Source organism: Myotis yumanensis, unplaced genomic scaffold (genome assembly GCF_028538775.1).
Source record: "Myotis yumanensis isolate MYYU_CA2020_CCGP unplaced genomic scaffold, mMyoYum1.0.hap1 SCAF_16, whole genome shotgun sequence".
Classification (NCBI taxonomy): Eukaryota; Metazoa; Chordata; class Mammalia; order Chiroptera; family Vespertilionidae; genus Myotis; species Myotis yumanensis.
This window is the reverse complement of record NW_027223767.1, coordinates 2,190,644-2,213,815: the sequence shown is the minus strand read 5'-3', so window position 1 is coordinate 2,213,815 and position 23,172 is coordinate 2,190,644. Positions and strand designations below refer to the sequence as shown.

Here is a 23,172-nt window from a genome sequence, read left to right as displayed (position 1 = left end):
CGTCCCTAACCTCCGTACTGCTTAAGGACCAACTGTACTGTCATGATAAATAAAATCATTCTGTGCACACTGAAATCAGTTCTGGATACTTTACATAGCTTAGTCATGGAACTTAAATCCCACCTGATACCAAAAGAATCAGGATGATCCCTCTGGGTCACATTGGCTTATACACGAACAGTCACAGAGAGAAATTCCAAAGCAACTCGACCGTGCTACTGGTTAGTTTTCATTATGGGTTAGAACATAACACAGGATCTCAAATTTTTTTTCTACTCACTGTTATTCTAAGAAAACAATTCCAAACAACTCATTAAAGCAAGTTTTGTTTCTTTTTAAAAAAAATATTTTTATTGATTTCAGAGAAGGGAGAGGGATAGAGAGATAGAAACATCAATGATGAAAAAGAATCATTGATCGGCTGCCTCCTGCACACCCCACACTGGGGATCGAGCCTGCAACCCAGGCATGTGCCCTGCCAGGAATTGAACCATGACCTCCTGGTTCATAGGTCTATGCTCAACCACTAAGACAGGCCGACCAGGCAAGTTTTGTTTCTTATTAAAGGAACATTATACTCTCAGATGACCCCTCTTATTCAAAACAACTGCTCATTGTCAAAGAACTCTAAAACTCAAGTTATTGATGAGTATGTAGAGTTTAAGGGCACTAACAACCACCATTCAGAATTCTAAGGGCACTAACAACCACCATTCTACGTAGTGGTATTTTAATTTGTAAAATCCTTCCATATGCTCCTGATGCTTATTACAACTCTGTAAGAGAAGGCAAGTAGTGCAGGTGTTACCCTCATTTTGCTGATGAGGAAACTGAGGCTTGGAGAGACTGCGTGACTGTGCTTCTTACGGTTCTCACAAAGACTGGCTAAGCCCCCAGTGGAAGCCCATGTCCACTGACTCCTAGTTTAACTATGCTCCTGCTGCTGTAGTGTCCTTTAAATTAGCTACAGCAGTTTTCTGAGGTTAGGTGCTAAATGAAAAACTTGGAAGAAGCTAGAAACAGTCAGATAAAAAATGACATATCCCTAAGCCAGAAAGCACCATCTCAAACTCTAACTCTGGATGAATGTGCAAATCAGGACTTTAGGATGAAAGAAAATCACTACTACATAGTATGGGAGACACAGCCAGCCACAAAGCTGACTTTACTATGTTAGGTGCAACTAACCACAAAGGTTTCACAATGCCTTCATGAGGAGAGCACACTCCCAAGTCCTATATGTATGAAGAGAAGGCCCAGTAAATGGGCAAATCAATTCCACTGACATTTGGCCAAGACTCAAATCCTGTCATCACTGGTGTGGAAAACACTGCAAGAAGTCATTCATTGTGCCACTCCCTTCCAGTGAACAACATACAGCTGAATCACCCTGGATACATTTCTTCAGCTCCGTAGGTGTGCTTCCTCATCTGTGAGATAAATGCTGACCTCCTCGCAAAGATCAAATGAGATAATATAGATGTCTTAGTCAGTCCAGCTACTACAACAGAACACAGACTGGGTGGCTTAAACATCAGACACTTATTTCGCAGCACTAGAGGCTAGAAGTCAAGATCAAGGCATCAGCAGATCGGAGTCCTCCTGGCTGGCAGATGGCCATCTTCTCATACCCTCAGAAGGCAGAGAACAGAGAGTCAGAGCAAGCTCTCTCCCTCTCTTCTCATAGGGCACTAATCCCACCCAGAGGGCGCCACCCTCGTGACCTAATGATTCCCTAAGGCCTCACCTCCTAAATACCACCACACTGGATAAGATTAGGATTTCAACATTTGAACTCTGTGGGGGAGGGAAACATTCAGTCCACAATAGTAAATGAAACATATGACATAAGCTCCCTGAGGGCGTCTTTTGTGGTTTAGACTTGGATTTCTAATGGTTAATGATATTGAGCATGTGGTACTGGCACACAGACAATAGAATAGAACTGAGGGTCCAGATAAATGCCATAAACACCTAGGCTGACATCACTTAGTGCACTAGGTTCGCAAGAAACATCTGGATGGATAAGTGACAAACATCCCTGTCGTTCTAATAAATGCCAAATGAGTGTAGCAAAAGGCTACTTCAACGAAAAACACTCTACCACTCATCTGTTAATCTCATTAACACATGATGTTAGATGCAAATGAGAATTACAGAAATTACCAAAAGCCTACCCAGATAGGTGAGTCAAAGTTCATCACATTCTTCTGATATTTAGTGGGGAAAATTTATCAAAACACATTGCTGCAATTTCTGCTTCCACTAAGATGGAGCAGTCCTCCCACAAAGTACAACTAAAAACCTGGATATCCTATCTAATAAAAGGCTAATATGCAAATCGACCGAACGGCAGAATGACCGGTCATTATGACACACACTGACCACCAGAGGACAGGCACGCAACGCAGGAGCTGCCCCCTGGTGGTCTGTGCGCTCCTACAGGGGGAGCGCTGCTCAGCCAGAAGCCAGGCTCATGGCTGGCGAGCACAGCGGCGGTGGTGGGAGCCTCTCCCACCTCCGCAGCAGCACTCAGGATGTCCAACTGCTGACAGGCCTAAACCGTCAGACATCCCCCGAGGACTCCCAGACTGCGAGAGGGCACAGGCCGAGCTAAGGTACCCCCCCATCCCCCAGCTCCTGAGTGCATGAATTTCGTGCACCGGGCCTCTAGTTATATATATGAAACAAACATAAGACTCCAGTGGTAGAGAGGAGAATGCTGATTGGCTAGGGACCTCAGGACTGGAGAAATGACATGGCAGTGAGTCCTCTGGGCTTTCTTTTTGCATTATCCCAGATTAGCATCTGGAGAAACCGGCAACCCCAAAATGCCAATGGTACAGAGCCCCAAAAGAATCTGCTTTCTCTATCCAAAAGACCAAGAAATGAGCAGCTTCCCAAGTCAGAAAACTTTAAGACAGTAACTGTCCTACTCCAGACAAACATGACAGAAAACACGGCAGCTGCATCCCTCCCACATGAGTAAAAACCAAGTAAAGGGCCTACACTTCCTCCCTTGCCAAGCTATAATGATGCACCCCAAGCCCCCAATGAGTGGCTTAAGAGAAGGCCATGTAGGAGCTGGGCCTTTCATCCCTACCCAGCAGGAATGAGCCCCCACCTGCCAGCGTCAGTGGAGAGTGAACCCTGGACTTCCACCCCAACTCGGCAGGAAGGAGGGGTCTTCCCCCCACCCCACAAGGTAGTGTCAGAGGAGGCCTAGGAGTCGGGACTTTCACCAGCCCAGTGGGAACAAGGCCACTCCCCTCTTGGGTGTTGATGGAGAACACATAAAAGATCTATACTCCCACTTCCATCCACTTCTGATTGTTTTGATCTAACTGTTACTATAAAACTACAGTAATCGAAACAGGGTGGTACTGGCACACAGATAACAGAACAGAACTGAGGGTCCAGAAATAAATGCCATAAACATCTACAGCCAATTGTTTCTAACACGGTGCCAAGTCATCCAAGGGGGAAAGAAGAGTCTTTTCAACAGACAGTGCGGGATGACTGCACTGGATGATCACAGGGAAAAGGAAGAGGCTGAAGGCTTACCTCACTCCATATACAAAACAGCTCTCCAACCCAGTATAAGAGCTAAAACTAAACTATTAGAGAAAACATAGGGGCAAGACTTAATACCTTGAATTTAGCATTGCCTCCTTAGACATGATACAGAAAAAGCTAAATTAGACTTCATAAAAATTAAAAACTTTTGTACATCAAAGGACATATCAAGAATGGGAAAAGACAACCTACAGAATGGAGTAAAATAATTGCAAACCATATAATCTGAGAAGGGTCTAATATTTAGACTATATAAAGAAGTTCTACAATTCAACCACAAAAAGACAGACAACCCCATTTAAAAATAAAAGCAAAGGCTGCTGGCTCAAAGCCCTCCCCGGGACTCAGGGGATGCATACGGGAGCGAGGGGGAGAAGCAAAAGCAGCTGTTTTTCCTTTTTGAGATCACAACACTATCTGATTCTTCCAGACACCTGCCACAACATAATGTCCTTGGCTAATTGGCTTTCCCAGCCGCTGACATGGGCAGCCTTCCCCCCAATCAGTGGGTGATATTTGGAGCCCTGTCCATCAAGAGAGTTGGGAGTTGGGATAGTTTCTCACCCCAACAGTGAATGAACTGAGTCCAGCTTTAGAACGTCAGCTTTCTGTTCAGGATCTGGGCTGGATTGGATATGAGAGTTCTCTGATCACTGGACTTGGATATGAGAGTTCTGTGATCTACCCAAGGCAGCTTTCCAGCATCCAGGGCCATTTTAGGATCTTTCTGGGCCTCTAGTATTGTAACTTTTTATTGATTTCAGTAAGAAAAGGAGAGGGAGAGACAGACAGAAACATCAATGATGACAGAGAATCACTGATCGGCTGCCTCCTGACCCTACCTACTGGGGATCGAGCCTGCAACCAGCGCATGTGCCCTGACCAGGAATTGAACCGTGACTCCTGGTTCATAGGTTGACACTCAACCACTGAACCACACCAGCCGGGCATATATTTGTAGACATTTTAATTAAACATTGATTAATTTCAAAATAAAATAATTAAAAGAAGCAAAGCATTTGAGTAGACATTTGTCCAAATATATACTAATGGCCACAAGCACATGAAAAGATGCTCAACATCATTAATAACTAGAAATCCAAATCAAAACCACATGAGAGTCCAGCCAGTGTGGCTAAGTAGTTAGAGCGTCGGCCCATGCAGCAAAGAGTCCCAGTCAAGGGCATGTACCCAGGATGCAGGTTCAATCCTTGGCCCCAGTTGAGTCACATTCGGGAGGCAGCCAATCAATGTCTGTCTGTCTGTCTCTTTCTCTCCCTCCCTCCCTCCTTCCCACTCTCTCTAAAAATCAATGGAAAAAATATCCTCAGGTGAGGATTAACCAAAAACATAAAAACAAACAAAAACCATAATAAGTCCTAGGCGGTTTGATTCAGTGATTAGAGCATCGGCCCTTGGACTGAAGGGTCGAAGGTTCAATTCTAGTCAAGAGCTCGTACCTGGGTTGCAGGTCAATCCCAGGCCCTGGTCAGGGAGTGTGTGGGAGGCAACCAATCCCTCAGATCAGTATTTCTCTCACTCTGTCTCAGCCCCTCCCTTCCATTCTCTCTAAAATCAACGAGAGAAAATATCCTCTGGTGAGGATTAACAACAGAAAACACAAAACAAAACAAAACCACAATGAGATACCATTTCATACCCACTTAGGATGGCTATAATAAAAAATAAAAAACAGAAAATAAGTGTTGGTAATAATGTGGAGAAATTAGAACCCTTGTATGTTGCTGGTGAGAATGGAAAAAAGTTTGGTGGTCCCTCAAAAATGTAAATAGAGGTACCATGACCTAGCAATTCCAATCCTAGGCATACATCCACAAGAAATGAAAACATGTGTCAACGGAGAAACTTACAAACAAATGTTCACAGCTACTCCAAACAGCTGAAACGTAGAAACAACCCAATGTCCATCAACGATGAACAGATCAAGTATAGCCCATCCATACAATGGAGTATTATTCAGCCACAAAAAGACGTGAAATACCAACACAGAGCTATCTGGCCCTCGAAAACATTATACTAAGTGAAAGAAACCAAACACAACAGGCCATGTAATGTGTGCCTCCATTTCTATGAAATATCCAGAATAAGCAAATCCAGAGACAGAAGGTTACGGCTGCCAGGGCTGGGGGAAGGGGTGGAGAGTGATTACATGGTGAGTATAGGGATTCTGGAGTGAGGTGGTCATTGCAAAACCTTGTAAATGCACTGGATTCCAGCGAACTATATACTTAAAAATGGTTAATTGTATGTTATGTGATTTTTACCTTAATTTTTTAAAAGTCTATATATCAGCCCTGGCCGGCTTGGCTCAGTGGATAGAGCGTCGGCCTGCAGACTGAAAGGTCCCAGGTTCAATTCCGGTCAAGGGCATGTACCTTGGTTGCGGGCACATCCCCAGTAGGGGGTGTGCAGGAGGCAGCTGATCGATGTTTCTCTCTCATTGATGTTTCTAACTCTCTATCCTTCTCCCCTCTTCTCTGTAAAAAATCAATAAAATATCTTTTTTTTTTTTTAAAGTCTATACATCACAGAAAAATAAATTACTAAATTTTAATTAGTTCAGCCTTTGCACAAATGTTTGAAAAAGCTGTTTGGAATGTTTATATTCCAAAATGAGGCAGTTTACTATGGCTTTCTCAATGGATGATGCGAGGCTCTGTGACGCAAGGGAGCCTATGCGGGCACAGACCTGGCTGCACGAGGCAGCTCTAAGAACGTGGCACATCATGCTCGTCACAAGTGCAACCTAAGTAATAGTCTAACTGCCCTTCTTCATCTCTGATGGAAAACCACTGCTCTATAACCCTCCTGAGTCAACGGCTCAGTATGTGCAAGTTCTCCATCCTTCAACATTAACAGTCCACGGGCGAGGAGGGAGGTACCGATGCTTCCCTGCATCCCACAGGACTCAACAATGATCCAGTGAGCAAAGGTATTCAATTGTGGAAAATAAGTTTAAAAGAGATTTTTTAGGAAAAATATTTTATTCCTTCCTACATTTGATTTTGTTCTTTCCCTCTCCAACAGAGTGGCTTTTCCAGAAAACATTGGTACATGAGACCCTCTTAGCCCAAATACAACCCTGCGTACTGTATTACTGACTCATCAGTTACTCGGGGCTATTTGGATGCCTCAGGGTGTTTTCGTTTTGTAAAATGTCACCTTTTAACACATACCAATAGTGGCCACTGGGCTGGATACCATTCTGTTAATAAATTACTGAGTTCAAGGCAGCAAACAACTACGAAGTATATTTGCTAATATTATAAATGTCAGATTGGAAGATCAACAACAAGCAGCTGCCAGTCTGGGAGTGAGCGAAGTGCTAGGTTGGGATTCCCCAGACCTGGATGACTTTGGTAAAATAAATATGACTGGTGGTCACAGATTGGGGTTGAAAAAGAAAGAAAAACTAATCATCATCACTTAATAAATGAAGTCTGCAAACAATCTGTTAAACTGCCAGTCCATGAAATAAAAATAAGGGACACCAGTGAACTACTGGGGTTGAAACCAGAACACCGGGGATCTGATGGAGGACTGACCCTGGGTGTGGATGGAGGAATGCTCAGTCGTGAGCTCCCACCTACCTCTTGGCTGAGGCTGGAGACTTGGCTACAATCACTGCATTCCTGTAATCCGGGATCTGTGACAGAGAGGCCAGGGATTACTGCCATGACTCCATAAGGCTATGCACACCAACACTCAACAGTCAATGGAAAGGAACGGTGCAGCGCTAGCCGGTGTTCTCAGTGGTTAGACCATGGGCCCGAGCATGGAAAGGTCATGGGTTCGATTCCCAGGTCGGGGTACATACTGGAGGCAACCAGTCCATGCGTCTCTCCCACATAGATGTCTCTCTCTCCCGCCCCTCCTTCTACTCTCTCTGAAAAAGCAGTGAAAAAAATATATTCTCAGGTGAGGATTAACAAACAAAAAAGGAACACTGCTTTGGACTCAAAAATGAATTTTGGTCACTTGAAAATTTTCCAAGAAGATAAAAGTCCAAAGCAAATTTCTCCTTTGGAAAACGAAGAAACACCTACCTAGCAAAATATTATTTTTCATTTGTGTGTGTGTGTGTGTGTTTTCTCAGGGAAAAATATTATTAAGAAATAAGCCTCACAGACCTCTTTGAAGAAAAAGGTCTGAGTCACACTGAGTCACACTGGCCAGGGCACAGTATTTATTTCTGACTTCATCTTGGCAATATTTTATGTTCTTAAAATTTAATCACTAATCACCGGCTAATTGGTGATTAGCTCACGTATATGGTATAAAGACATTTTTATAGTCAGTCTCAGGAAGTTGTCATTTCATATTGCCAGGATGATATCCATCCAATCTGAACCCAAGGTACTGTAATTGTCAAGTTCCAAATTAGTGCATCCAAACAAAGGACTATTTACATATTTTAGTCATATAGTGAAGAAACCAATTTGTTAAAGACAATCAGCCCAGTGCTGTTTTATAAGGACACTAGAGGCCTGATGCACGAAATTCATGCAAGAGTAGGCCTGCCTTCCTTCCGGCTGCCAGCACCGGCTTCCCTGGGGCACCCGGGACCCTCAGCTGTCAGCAGGCACCAGGGACCCGGGCTTCTCTCACAGCCCCCGCAGTGTCCAGAAGGTTGTCTGGAAGGATGTCTGGAAGGACGTCAGTCTAATTAGCATATTACACTTGTATTATTATAGAAGATTAAGAGCCCTTACAAAAATAACTAAAACATCAGTGTGCTCTGGAGTCAACAAAGTTTAACATTTGAAGTGATCTATGCTAGTGAGAATATATTGAAGATATACCTATTATCAACTTCTGAGAAAATAGAAGGCAGAATTATTTTTAAGCTGAGCAGTAGTTTACTTTATGTAAAGAGAGAGGAAGGGACAGGGAGATAGAAACATCAATAATGAGAGAGAATCACTGATTGGCTGGGGATCGAGTCCACAACACAGGCATGTGCCCTGATGGGGAATCAAACCATGACCTCCTGGTTCATAGGCTAATGCTCAATCACTAAGCCACACCAGCCGGGCTCTTTTTATTTATTTATTTTTATTGGGAAGGGAGGGAGGAAGAGAGAGACAGGGAGGGAGTGGGGGGGGGGGGGGAGGGAAGGGGGGAGAGAGAGACGTGCCACCTACTGGGGATCAAGCCCACAACCTGGACATGTGTCCTGAACGGGAACTGAACCAGAAACCTTTTGATGCACAGGACGACACTCAACAACTGAGTCACACTGGCCAGGGCACAGTATTTATTTCTGACTTCATCTTGGCAATATTTTATGTTCTTAAAATTTAATCACTTCATTAAGTTATATACCAGAAATTTCATTCAAATAAATCCTCATAGCTTTTTCTCACAATTATGCCAGTTTAATAAATTTTAATATAAGCACTTAAAATAATCACTAGCACCTGTACAATTCTTAGCACATGGGAAGCACTAAGTAATAAATGCTTAGTAAACAAACAACTGATTAATCTGAAGAAGGCTCTATTATAGATACATCCAGCATAACCACATGGATCTTATGTCCTTCAGGAAGGCCTAATTTATCCAACACTGTCAGTGAGTAAGGTAGCAAAATAAATATTTAAATTTAGGCACTTTTCTTATTTTTGCTAGAAATCTTTCTAAACTAGTTTATGTTCTTCCTTGCCTTATCAAACATGATCAAATCCAGCCAAGAGAGGAAATAACCAAGAAAACAGTGAAGAAAGGACTCATCCATAAAAATAGGTCTATTTTCTCCACAAAAGTTAAAGCAGAAAAACATATTTATAAAGAAAAAACAAGCTGCTATGAAAAAGAACCAAAAAAAAATCCAGGAGGTGGAAGTGATTATGGTCCAAAAAAAACCCAGTCACTGAGCTACAGACACAACTGAATAACAAACCTGGGAGAGATCAGGCCACGGAATTTTCCCACAATGAGGGATATAAGAACACAAACTTGAAGAAAGAGAGTTAAACAATATAGAGACTACACATAACAGTTTCCCAAAGAATTAAAAAAAAAAAAGGACGAAATATTCAAATTATAAGGAAAAGGATTCCCAAAGAATGAAAGGGACCCACTAATATCTAGAGAAATCGGTGGGAAAAAAAGATCCACCCCAGGCCGAAACCGGTTTGGCTCAGTGGATAGAGCGTCGGCCTGTAGACTGAAAGGTCCCAGGTTCGATTCCAGTCAAGGGCATGTACCTTGGTTGTGGGCACATCCCCAGTAGGAGATGTGCAGGAGGCAGCTGGTCGATGGTTCTCTCTCATCGACGTTTCTAACTCTCTGTCTCTCTCCTTTCCTCTCTGTGAAAAATCAATAAAAAATAAAAAAATAAAAAAAAAAAGGATCCACCCCAGACACACCTGCTGAAATTCCAAAATCACGGCAAGAAAATAAAACACTATTTTATTTTATTTTTTAAATACATTTTTATTGATTTCAGAGAGGAAGGGAGAGGGAGAGAGAGACAGAAACAACAATGACCAGAGAGAATCACTGATGGGCTGCCTCCTGCACACCCCCTACTAGGGATTGAGCCCGCAACCTGGGCAGGTGCCCTCACTAGGAATTGAACAATGACCTCCTTGGTTCATAGGTCGACACTCAAGCACTGAGCCACACCGGCCAGGAGAAAACACTATTTTAGATGGAGGAAATTCTGTCCCTTCCCCGCCCCCCAGAAAAAGCCTCCCCCATGATAAGATGCTCAATCATACTAGATACCAGGGGAGTAAAAATTCAAGGAAGGTTGTTTTGTCCATTAAATTAGCAAAATTAAGGCCCAGGGAAACAGGTACTATCATAGCACTGCTACTGGAAGTATAAATTAATACAGCCTCTTCATATAATTGCAATTTTTACAATATCTATTAAATACTAAGTTTTCAGAAAATTGTAATTTTTGCAGTATCTACTTTAAAAATTTTAAATGTAGACTAGTGGCCTGGTACACAAATTCATGCTCATTGAAAGGAAATTAATTAGAAGAAATATTTTAATATCGCTATTCGCCCTTTCTCTATAATAGAAGTGTCAACCAAATTCACAATCGACAAGGACAGATGGAAACACAAACACGCATGTGACTGGCACCAGCGAGAGCTTTATATGTATCGCACATGCGCAAGTCAACTTAGCCTTTTACAGATATAGAACAAATTTGCTTAATTAGACCTGCTTTCTGATGTAGCTAAACTTTTTCCAGCCCAGTGAAGCACAACTTCTCTTCCAGGTAATTGTCAGCAACACAAGAGTAAATATCAACACGAAGCAGATTATTATTGTAGATCACACAGGGAGAACAAAGGGTAAAATATTTAACTGCAGCAGTGTTTGACTATATTCTACGCAGTGAGAAAACCTGAAGTCATTTTCAAGGTTCACCATTTCTTACTTCTTTCAGTCGGGTCAAGTTCCTAAGCTTTCTAAATCTCCATTTTTCCGACTAATGAAAAGAAAATAGAATTCTACTGAGTCTCCTATCTACCTACTCTAGGACTTCTGTGAGGATCACATGAGATGAGGCACAGGAAAACACTTCACAGACATTTGGTTAAAGTGTAAACTGTTTCCACCTGGCTATAAAGCAAGCCATGTTCCAGGGATGAAGAAAATGCAAGGAAGCTAGTCTCTAGGGAGAGGAAGCCGGACATTGCTACTTGATGTCATTACCTGGACGGAGGGAAGGACACTTAGCATATTAGCCTTTTATATAGATAGATCAGAGGTCCTCAAACTTTTTAAACAAGGGGCCAGTTCACTGTCCCTCAGACCGTTGGAGGGCCGGACTATAGTTTAAAAAAAAAACTATGAACAAATTCCTATGCACACTGCACATTATCTTATTTTGAAGTAAAAAAACAAAACGGGAACAAATACAATATTTGTATTTGCATGTGGCCCGCGGGCCGTAGTTTGAGGACCCCTGAGATAGATTGTGATAACAGCGGCACAGTAAGTCTTTTTCAGTAGTCAAAATGGATGAACTGTGTCCTGGCCAGGGTAGTTCACTTGCTTGGGCATCCTACCATGTACTGAAAAGTTGCTGGTTTGATTCCTGTCAGGGCACATGCCCAGGTTGCAGGCTTGATCAATGTTTTACTCTCACATCAATATTTCTTTCTCTCTTTCTCTCTCTGTCCCTCTCTCCCCCCATCCCTTTCTCTCTCTGTAAAATCAATAAACTATTCTTAAAAAAAAGAAAGAAAAACTGTGACACAATATGGCTGAATCTTAATAATGTAACATCAAGTGAAAAATTCCCAAAAGATTACACAGTTTGATTCTTTTTGATAAAGTTTAAAAATATACTTTTTGTGTTTTAAATAACAAATACTGTATATATCTCTATATATGGATGAGATAAAACTATATAAAAAGGAAACTGGGAGAAAAATGAATTAAGATTCAGGATGATGGTTTCCTCAGGTTGGGGAGGCAGGGAGTAGAACAGAGAAGGACCTCATGAGATGATTATAAGCTGTTATGATGATTTTAATTTACTTGCTGGGTGGTGCTGTCATGGATGGTGACTACTGTAATTGGACAGAGAGAGAAGCTAGAAAGATGGATACATAAAAGAGGGCCTGGACCACACATGGACAATGATGAGAGTGAGTTATCATAATCATGTGTAGTCCAATCCTAGGTACCTGAGGTCCAAAAGAAGAAAAGGCAATCTTAAGAACTTAGCAAATGAAATATGTTAAAGATTAAGAATTTTAAAACATGGTGAGTTACATTTCTAAAGTAAATAGTACTTTAAGCAGAATATATCAAGTTTTAATCCTTTATGGACAACCCAAGGACATGGAAATGTCTTTCAACTTTAAAAAGAACATTAAAATAAAATAGTTTGAGCTAGCTTACCTCTTCTTGAATATATTGTAATAAGAAGGGAGAAGCTCTTAAATTATCAACAGGAATATTGAAGAAGCCCTGAATTTCCTTTTGGTGTAAATCCATAGTAATAAGATGAGTCAGACCTTTGAAAATAAAGCAGACACAAGCACATAACTAGTTTATGTGTTGAACTGTATTGTATGAAATTAGTACTATATAAAATAAGTTGCACTGTATGAAATAAGTACAATATAAAATAGGATATTATGTGTGATAAATTACGATTTAAAATTGCTCTCATCAAAACAAATTCAGCATCTTTATATCAGATATTTTAGTATGAGATTGGGAGATAACAGAATAAATAAAAACTGGTCTCTGTCCCTGGTTTCTGGCACCCAGCTCCTAAACCCTTGTGATTTGCTAAGTGAAAAGAGCTAGGAGCCTCTGTTGTTCTAATGAGGTGACTCAGGGTGAGCCCCTGGATGGCTCCTGGCTGGGGCGCTTGTCACTGGAAAGACCAGCCAGGATTAGAAACTTGGGATTTTCAGCCCCACCCCCACATCTCCAGAGAGGGGAGAGGAGTTAGAAATGGAGTTAATGTGGTATTTTTCCTTCATTGACTGGCTTGTTTCACTTAGCATAATGCTCTCCAGTTCCATCCATGCCGTTGCAAATGGTAAGAGTTCCTTCTTTTTTTACAGCAGCATAGTATTACATCGTGTAGATGTACCACAGTTTTCTAATCCATTCATCTACTGATGGGCACTTAGGCTGTTTCCAGATCTTAGCTATGGTGAATTGTGCTGCTATGAACATCGGGGTGCATATATCCTTTCTGATTGGTGTTTCTGGTTTCTTGGGATATATTCCTAGAAGTGGGATCACAGGGTCAAATGGGAGTTCCATTTTTAGTTTTTTGAGGAAACTCCATACTGTCTTCCACAGAAAAATACCACATGATCTCACTCATTCATGGATAATAGAGACCATTATAAACTTTTGAACAATAATAGATACAGAGGCAGAGCTGCCTCAAACAGATTGTCAAACTGCAGCGGGAAGGCCAGGGAGGGTTGGGGAGCAGGAGGGAGGCAGGTAAGAGATCAACCGAAGGACTTGTATGCATGCATATAAGCATAACCAATGGACATAAGACACTGGGGGGTAGGGGAGGCCAGGGGATTGCAATGGCGGGGGAAAAAAAGGACACATATGTAATACCCTTTATAATACTTTAAGCAATAAAAAAATTTTAAAAAAAAGAAATGGAGTTAATGATTGATTATACCTATGGGAACGCTCCATGAAATCCCAACAGCACAGGTAGTGGAGACTTTCCAAGTTGGTGAACAGGTGGAAGCGCTGGGAAGAGTGGTAAACCCTGAGGGCATCGAAGCTCCAAGCCCCTTAGTCCCACATACCCTGCCCTACACACCTTTTCCATCTATATGGTCATCTGTATCCTTAACTTTTTATAATAAGCTGGTAAACAGTAAGTAAACTGCTTTCTTAAATTCTCTGAGCTGCTCTAACAAGTTAATGGAATCTGAGAAGAGGATGGGGAAAGCTCAGTTTTATAGCCAATCGGTGTGAAGCACAGGTAACAACCTCAACTAGCACCTGGCATCTGCAAGGGGTGGGCCCGTTCTGTGAGGCTGAGCCCTGAATCTGTGGGGTCAGACAGTATCTCCAGGTAGATAATGTCAGAATTTAGTAAAATTGTGGGGCTCCTAGCTGATGTCATGGAGAATTGCTTGGTTTAGGGAAAAACTACACAGTTAGTGACCAAAAGTGTCAGAAGTGAAGTGTTCCGTGTAAGCAGTAAAGGAGTCACACAGGAGGAAGAGAATTAGAGAACTGGGTTTTTCCCTACTCAAGAGGGAGAGACTACATTTTTTTTTATTTCAGAGAGGAAGGGAGAGGGAGAGAGAGAGATAGAAACATCAATGATAAGAGAGAATCATCGATCGGCTGCCTCGTGCACGCCCCCTATTGGGAACGAGCCAGCAACCTGGGCATGTGCCCTGACTGGGAAATGAACATTCACCTTCTGGTTCTTGGTCGACACTCAACCACTGAGCCACCGCAGCAGAGTTCAATATAATTTTTAAACAAAGAATTTAGGAAAAAATAAATTGTTCTCGTTACCTTTGTGTTTTGGGGACTTGGAAACAGCAAAGAATTCTCTGTACTGTTTTCTCATCAATTAGTTAACTTTCCAAGCTGTGTCAGCCCTGGCCAGTGTAGCTAGTGGCTGGGCACTGTCCCGTGCACTGAAAGGTTGCTGGTTCAACTCCCTGTGGAGGCATAAGCCTGGGTTGCAGGCTGGGTTCCCGGGAGGAGGCAGTGATTGATGTTTCTCACATCGATGTGTGTGTTTTTCTCTCTCTCCCTCTCCCTTCTTTAACAAAACAAAAAAAATCATAAAAAAACTTTAAAAATAAATGAAATTAAAACTGTATCACTTTTTTTACTCTGTTTAGCATTCCAATATAGTCTTAAAAATGCTTTACAATTTCTAAGGTAAAAATAAAACTCTCAGGATCCCAATTAATTATCAAATATCTGCCATTCTTACCAGCTTTACACATCATTGAAGCCAGCAATTTGGAAACAATGGAGCCTCTTTTTCTCATCTTGCACTGCTTGCTATAAGGGAAGTAGGGGATCACACCAATAATGCTTTTGGCACAAGAGGTCTTACACGCATATACCATGATCAGGAGCTCCATGATGGTGGTGTTCACATCCCTGTAACCCAAAAGACAGATCCCAGCAAGGAACGTAAGACAGAGGATAATATCTTCCTGTTCCAACAAAGTATTAGCAATTCATGCCGCTACCAAAACTTAAGGCTCAAAGGAGATAGAAATAAACCAATAACTTCCTCTCTCCTCCACCAGCTCCCCCAACATCCCCTCTCAGCCAATGATCCTACTTCCTTTTTCACTGAGAAAAGAGCTGCCAGGGGCTCCCATCACCATGTGCATTTATACCCGAGAAGTCCGCCTGCCTTCAGCCATCAGTGAGAGACAAATTTTCCACACCACAGTTACTCTAAAATCAGCCCTCCAAATTACAATAATCCCCACCCTCTCTTGCCTATACCAGCAATTCTCTCTCTTCTGCCTCCATCATCAATTTGTTACTACACTCACAAGCTCATACCATCAGCCTGTCCTGTAAACACTATTATTTCTTCCATTAAAAAAACAAGAACTCATGACCACGTTCCCCATTCCTTTGCTCCCCTGTGCATTAGGTCTCAAGAGTTGGCGACACTCGCTATCTCATTCATCTACTCTCACTCTCTCCCAAACATATTCTAATCCAAGTCATGAATGACCTCCACATGCCTAGTAAATCACCGCATCAATGCTCAGTCCTTCTCTCACCTGACCCACCAGTGGCACCACACACAGCTGCTCCCCCCTCTCCCTGCTACTCTGGACTCACTTGGCTTCCAGGGCTTCCTGTTCTCCTCTTATACTACTTGGTTTCTTTTGCTGATTTCTCTTCTCCTTAACTTCTGACCCTAATGCTCATTCATTTGTCCTCTTCTCCTACTCTTTCTCCTCAGCCTTTGGGCTTTTCATCCGATTTCACAGCTTTATAAATACTGAAGACTCTCAAATGTATAGACCCAGTCCAAGCTTCTCAACTCCAGTCTAACAAATCCAACTGCTACTTGACGATTCCACTAGAATGTCTGTTAAGACATCTCAAAACTTAACATACCCCAAACTAAACTGCTCTTTGCCCCCAAAGCCTGCTTCATCATAAAATCCTTTGCGAACTCAATTGATGGCAACATTATTCCTCTAGTTTACACAGGACAAAAGCCTCAGTGGCATCCTTAACTGCTCCCCTATCCAGAAAGCACCCCACCACTCCACTGCTGCACTGGGCCTTGCCACGCTCCCTCCTCAGCGGGGACTCTGACAGCAGGATACCACAGGTCTCCTCCCCCCACAGTCCCTCTGCAGTCCCTTCTCCACAGAATCCATCTAGACATGACAATGAGACAGATCATGCACCACTCTGCTCAAGATCCAGAAAGGCTTCCAATTGTGCCCACGTGCCTATAATGGCTCCCTGGCCCCTTCATGATGCGCTCCTCACCCACTTCTCTGCTGTCCACTCCTACTCCGTGCCCCCCTGAGTCTGGCCACACTCCACAACTTGTCAATGCTGATTCCCACTGACGGCCTTCCCCTTCTAAGTGCACCCGGCTCTCCTCCCCAACTAGCCACCTAATTTACTTCCTCACCTTCTTCCAGTTCTTGCCAAATGTCAATTTTTAAAAATACATTTTTATTGATTTCAGAGAGGAAGGGGAAGGAAGAGAGACAGAAACATCAACGATGAGAGAGAATCATCAATCGCTGCCTCCTCTACACCCCACTGGGGATCAAACCTGCAACCCAGACATGTGCCCTGACCGGGAATCAAAGCATGATCTCCTAGTTCATAGGGCAACGCTCAACCACTGAACCACACTGGCTGGGCAAATGTCAATTTTTAGTAAGGCCTACCCTGCAAGCCCTTTCTATACCCTCACCATGACTCCCAATTCCGTGCCATGCTATTTTGGTGTTTTTCCCCATAGCACTCATTGCTTTCTGACAAAATAAATAATCTACTTATTTATTATGTAACTTGCAAGTCTTACAATATACAGGGTGAAGCAAAAGTAGGTTTACAGTTGTGAGTACATGAAACAGAGTTTATCCACTAATTACTGTATTATTTTTCATAGGAACAACTATAAACCTGCATTTGCCTCACCCTGTATGCTCCATGAGAATGAGGATCTTTATCTGTTTTAGTCTTTAATGCATCTCACCTGTAACAGTGACTAGCATCTTCAAGAAATACTTGTTAAAAAGTAACAAGTAGAGCCCTAACCGGTCTGGCTCAATGGATAGAGCGTCGGCCTGCGGACTCAAGAGTCCCAGGTTCGATTCCGGTCAAGGGCATGTACCTTGGTTGCGGGCACATACCCAGTAGGGAGTGTGCAGGAGGCAGCTGATCGATGTTTCTCTCTCATTGATGTTTCTAACTCTCTCTCCCTCTCCCTTCCTCTCTGTAAAAAAAATCAATAAAATATATTAAAAAAAAAAAAAGTAACGAGTAGAAACATATCCTTTGGGTGAGCAGGTGTTCTGCTAATATCTAACAACAAGCCTGACATCTGCAGTTAAAGTGGACTTTTAGGAGAGTGTTCTACGTGAAAGGTAAGAGTAGAGAAATCAACAGTGAGTGTAAAATTACGAGGTTCCCAAACTATGCTCCCAGGAGCTCCATTTTTCTGTGAGCTGGTACAAAGCTTTCCATCACTAAACTTAAATAATGAACTTGTTTGAAAAGTTAACACACAGAATTTTCTTAATTTAAAAATGTTCTAGTCTGTACTAAAATAAAGGATAAGCTGTATCTGACAATACAAATCTCAATGTCAACTATCTCACAGGACTTTATAAAGACCATGGTGTCCAGCTTTCTGCAACTTGGGCAAGAGTAAGAGGAGCTGAATTTACACAAGCCTGCCGCACAGTTCAGAACAATGCAAAATGAGACAGAGAGAAAATGAAGGAGATGGCTGTGGCTAGAGGACCAAGAAACTGATAAAAGGCAGGAAGAGAGTAAGTGTTAAAAATAAGTAAAAGAAAATAAACAGGACTTGAATTCGAGAATTACAGGAGTCACCCTTCTGAAGTCCTGAATTCTAAGTCCAATTTAGCCTTCAGTGCCTCTTGGGAAACATAGCCAATCTCAGTGCATTTATACAAGTCGACTCACACTTGTCTCTGGGTAGATAAAAGTACTGAAAACAGCCAGGAGCCAGAGCAACATAAACTGTTCTGTGCTCTGCATTTCCCCACCCGCTGCTGGAGGGGGAGTAGGTTCTATTATCCTTCAGAGCCTCTACTCTAGGGCTGGAGAACCTTTTTCTGCCCAGGGCCATTTGGATATTTATAACATCATTTGCTTAATATAAATGTATGTTGCTATGAACAAAGCTCCTAGATTTACTGAATTTTGAGTCCCACCTGCAGGTGCCTTGGCAGGGCCAGACCAAATGATTTTACGGGCCTTATATGGCCCGAGGGACGGACAGTCCCCACCCCTGCTCTCTTCCACTGCAGTAGCCCCGCGGCCCCGTCCTCAGTGTCTCTTTCTGTGGTTTGTTACCCTCAGTCAACCATGATAGGAAAATACTAAATGGAAAATTCCAGGAATAAACAATTGATGAGTTTTAAATTGTGTACCATTTTGCGTAGCTGTCCAGCTCCATCCCACCTGGGACATTAATTATCCCATATGCTGTTTATGACATCTGCCCAGTAGTCACTCAGTAAGCTGTCTTGGTTATCAAATCAGTTACCAGAGACAGAGAGAGATCACATTCCCATAACTTTTATTATAGTACTAGAGGCCTGGTGCATGAAATTTGTGCACTCAGGGGGGGGGTTCCTCAGTCCAGCCTGCACCCTCTCCCAGTCTGGGAGCCTCGGGGGATGTCCGACTGCTGCGGAGGTGGGAGAGGCTCCCGCCACCGCCACTGTACTCGCCAGCAATGAGCCTGGCTTCTGGCTGAGCAACGCTCCCCCTGTGGGAGCCCACTGCCCACCAGGGGGCAGCTCCTGCATTGAGCATCTGCCCTCTGGTGGTCAATGTGCATCATAGTGACCAATTATTCTGCCGTTCGGTCGATTTGCCTATTAGCCTTTTATTATATAGGATGATTGTAATTGCTCTATTGTATTATTGTTGTTAATATCTTACTGTACCTAATTTATAAACCAAACTTTATCACAGATATGTATGTATGCATAGGAAGAACAGAGTATATATAGGACTCAGTTTTAGGCATCCACTGGGGGTCTTGGAATGTACCCCCTGGATAACTGTGGGACTACTGTACTTGGTTACACATAAAGGTAGCAGTTAAGTCAGAAAAATAAGCGGAGTAAAATACCAGTTTTAAAATTATCTTAATTTTTCCTGTCTAACCAACTCTTATTCTGAACACTCACGCCCAAACAGAAACCCAGAAAGCAACAATGCTTCTGTTGGGTTAGTACTTACTTTGAAACAGTTTGAATGATGAAAACATCTTTTCCCCTCACGGACTCTTGAATTTGTACTCTTGTTTCTGGAAAGAAAAGGGAAAAAAGAGGGGAGGGATGAAGAAGGTATATAATTTATGTTTTTTAAAATACACAAAAAATTTCAACATTTTCCAATGTTACAAAATATGGAAATTAAAACTGTTACAAAAGAGATTAGTTTTAGATGCTACAAAACCATAATAAGCATACTGCCATTAGCTACACTTTTTAAACATAATTACATTTCTGACTTGAAACCAGTAAACCTACCCTCCCACTTCTTGTGTATAAGCAGAAAGCGCTGTACCACTCTGAACACAGTATCTTTATAGGAAACTGGAGGCCCAGTGCAATAAATTCGTGCACTCGGATGGGGGTTCCCCAAGTCTGACCTGCGCCCTCTCGCAGTCTGGGAGCCCGCGGGGGATGTCCGACTGATTGCTGAATCCACAGGGAGCAGGCCTAAGCCATCAGTCGGACATCCTTAGGGCTGCTGCAGAGGTGGGAGAGGTTCCCACCACCATCATTGTGCTCGCCAGCCGTGAGCCCGGCTTCTGGATGAGCGGCACTCCCACTGTGGGAGTGCACTGACCACCAGGGGGCAGCGCATGGGTTGAGCGTCTGCCCCCTGGTGGTCCATGCACGTCATAACGATTGGTTGTTCTGCCGTTCGGTCAATTTGCATATTAGCCTTTTATTATATAGGATTATATACTCATTCACTTAACCACAACAAGGAAGAACTTACTAGGAACAAAATGTTATAATAATAACAATAAATAAGGTCCAATACTCTACTTTCAAAAAATTTGTGATCAGCCAGAAGAAAACAATTAGACAAACCCAGAACGGAACAAAACAGCCTCTTCAAAAAGTCAATGTCATAGGAAGAAAAAAGAAAAGGTGAGGAATTGATGTAGACTAGAAAAAACTAGAGAGATATTAAAAACACAGTGCTTGAACCATGAATCCCAGTTTGAGAAATAAAACAAAACACAGCTATAAAAGGCTCTTTAGGTCAAGTAGGGAATCTTGAAAATAGACTAGACTTTAGATGACTAGAGATAAAGTCCTTACTCTTCGCAGATGCATGCCCATGTACAGAAGTTAAGTGTCTTGATGTCTGCAACTTACTTCTACACATTCATATTCACATAGCAAAATGTGAAATGTGAATCTAGGTGATAGAATCTAGGTACTATTCTTTCAAATTTTTTATATGTTTGAACATTTTCATTTAAAATGTTGGGAAAAAACAGAATACATTTTAAAAGGGAGCGTGGTATCATAGAAAAAAAATGAGCTTTAGAGCCAGAGAGACCTGGAACCAAATACTGCCCCTGCTACTTCTGAGCCTTCCTACCTAACATCATCCCTGAACTCAGTTCTTTAAAGCCTAGTAATAGGAAGGAGTCCATAAATGCTATTCCACTTGCCTTCCCAACAAACACCAAGTATTCTCTCTCCCCTCTTTCGTGAACCTGGAGGGTGGGCCAACCTCCTCCTGAGTCTTCCACCATTAACTCTCCCCTGGACCCTCCCTTCCAAACTAGACAAAGGACATTCTTCCCTTTAGCAGCATTATCTTCTCCAAATTTTCCCTGCATATTTTCTTCAATTACACTTTTTACCTATTGAAGCCACATGAAGCAACTTGGAAGAGTGAAAAGAGGAGGCAGTAATGGAGAAATAAATGGGGAAGAGAAAATTTGTGCCTTTTCATCAACATCTGTTTTAAGTTCCATAATATGTAAGTATTTGACCAAATACTACAGTGGAAAAGGAGAGGGAACTAATATTTACTGAATACCTGCTCTATGCAAAGAGCTGTGTTAGGCACACAATTATCCCATTTAGTCCTCAAACACTCCTAATCACTTGCAGTTTAGAAAGGTTATATAACTTGCCAAGGATAAGTTGTCTGACTCTCAAGCCTATGCAAGCTGCCCATAGCCCCTGCTAGAATACAGAAAATAGATGCTTTTTACAACTTGAGATGTTTATGCAATAGCATAAATCAATTAGCAAAAAGCATTTCTTTTTGTTGTTATTATTAATCCTCACCCGAGGATATTTTCCCACTGATTTTTAGAGCAAGTGGAAGGGTGGGAGAGAGAGAGAGAGAGAGAGAGAGAGAGAGAGAGAGAGAAGGCTGGGAGATAGAGGGAAACATCAATATGAGAGAGACACATCGATTGGTTGCCTCCTGCACACATCCCACCAGGGTGGGAACTGAACCTGCAACACAGGTACATGCCCTTGACCAGGGCATTGAATCCTTGACCCTTTGGTGTGTGGGCCGATGCTCTAAACACTGAGCCACAATGGCCAGGGCAGCAAAAAGCATTTCTTAACACGATTTCATGAAGTCTAACTGATGACAGCTTACATGGAGGTAAAGAATAACAACCAATTAGTATGTGGCCACACAGGATTTACTCATCCTGCCTAAGGTGACATAAATTTAACCAACAACTGAAATAATGTTTCCATTCACTTGACTAGTCAGTTCACATATCTATGCAGTTTTTATTAAAATGAGGTCTAAGAAGTGGCATTCAGGCCCTCAGATGTGACTTGCTCCAGGGTTCTACATCTAGTTGGTGTTAGTAGGAGCTAAAACACCACTCTCGCCCACCTTGCCTACATGACTTCCTGCTCATGGAACTAACTGGGCACTAAGTCTAATTGTTATAATAGTGGAGGATGAAGGACTGAGGCAGTATGTCATATTCTGTAAAAAGGTCAATGTTACGCATGTCAACGATAGCTCACCTCGGTTAGGTTCCTGGTAAACCTGCACTTTGCCCATTTCCACCCCCAGCCGCCTAGAGAAGAGAAAGGGAGGAAAAGCTGAAAAGGTAATAGAATAGGCTCAACATCTTTACTATCTAAGGATGATTTGTAAATTAATAAAAATAAAACAGAGGTATTCTCATTATAAAATTTAAAGTTAATATTAAACTACACTGTCACTCCATTACCTAACCCCTCACCCTCCACCCCATGCCTACCCAGGTGACGTAGTTCTTTTCTGCCTGCCTCCCTGACCATTTCCTCGTGCTCTCTACACTCCCCAAATTCCCGAGATACACCAACTCCTGCTGCTCACTACTGGGCTCTGAATCTGCTGCTCCTCTGCCTGCTGGGCTCTGCCCCAGACCTTCACCCAGTGACTCATTCAGGTTCTCAATTCACCTATCATCCCCTCCGTTTAAAAGGCACCTGAGCACCAAGCAAAAGCAGAACAGCCTGTCCCATCACTCCTTTCACTGTGGTTTTTTTTCATAGCATTTATCACCACCTAAAATTATCGTGTTTATTTTGCTGACTTGCTTCTTGTCTGGACCCCTACTAAATGTAAGGAAGGATTTTGACTGGCTGTTCAGTTAAGCCCCAATATCAATACCTAAAATAACTAAAATTATGTTGAACTATAATCTATAAACTATTTTTGTACATTATCCACTTCACTGTTCTTTATACTCAAATATTCTATATGAAGCCCTAACTATCCCTGGCGCCCACAAGGCACTCAATCAATGTCTGATGAATGAATGTACCGGGTGTTATGATAATTTATAAAAAGGTCAGCCCTAATATATAC

The 23,172-nt window shown here is 42.3% G+C and overlaps 1 protein-coding gene across 4 annotated transcripts in view; it reads right to left on the bottom strand.

Annotated features, from left to right (window-relative positions):
- The window catches only part of PRPSAP2 (phosphoribosyl pyrophosphate synthetase associated protein 2), a 64,834-nt gene that overhangs the window by 25,766 nt on the left and 15,896 nt on the right, over positions 1-23,172 (bottom strand). For 3 of the 4 annotated variants that reach the window (XM_070393645.1, XM_070393646.1, XM_070393647.1), the window contains 5 exons: positions 22,341-22,393; positions 19,543-19,609; positions 15,029-15,201; positions 12,475-12,590; positions 7,188-7,243 (listed from right to left, as the gene is read on the bottom strand). In XM_070393645.1, the coding sequence (XP_070249746.1) occupies positions 7,188-7,243; positions 12,475-12,590; positions 15,029-15,201; positions 19,543-19,609; positions 22,341-22,393 (465 nt within the window). Of the gene's footprint in view, positions 1-7,187; positions 7,244-12,474; positions 12,591-15,028; positions 15,202-19,542; positions 19,610-22,340; positions 22,419-23,172 lie in introns of all 4 variants that reach the window. The other variant, XM_070393648.1, reaches the window with a different exon arrangement.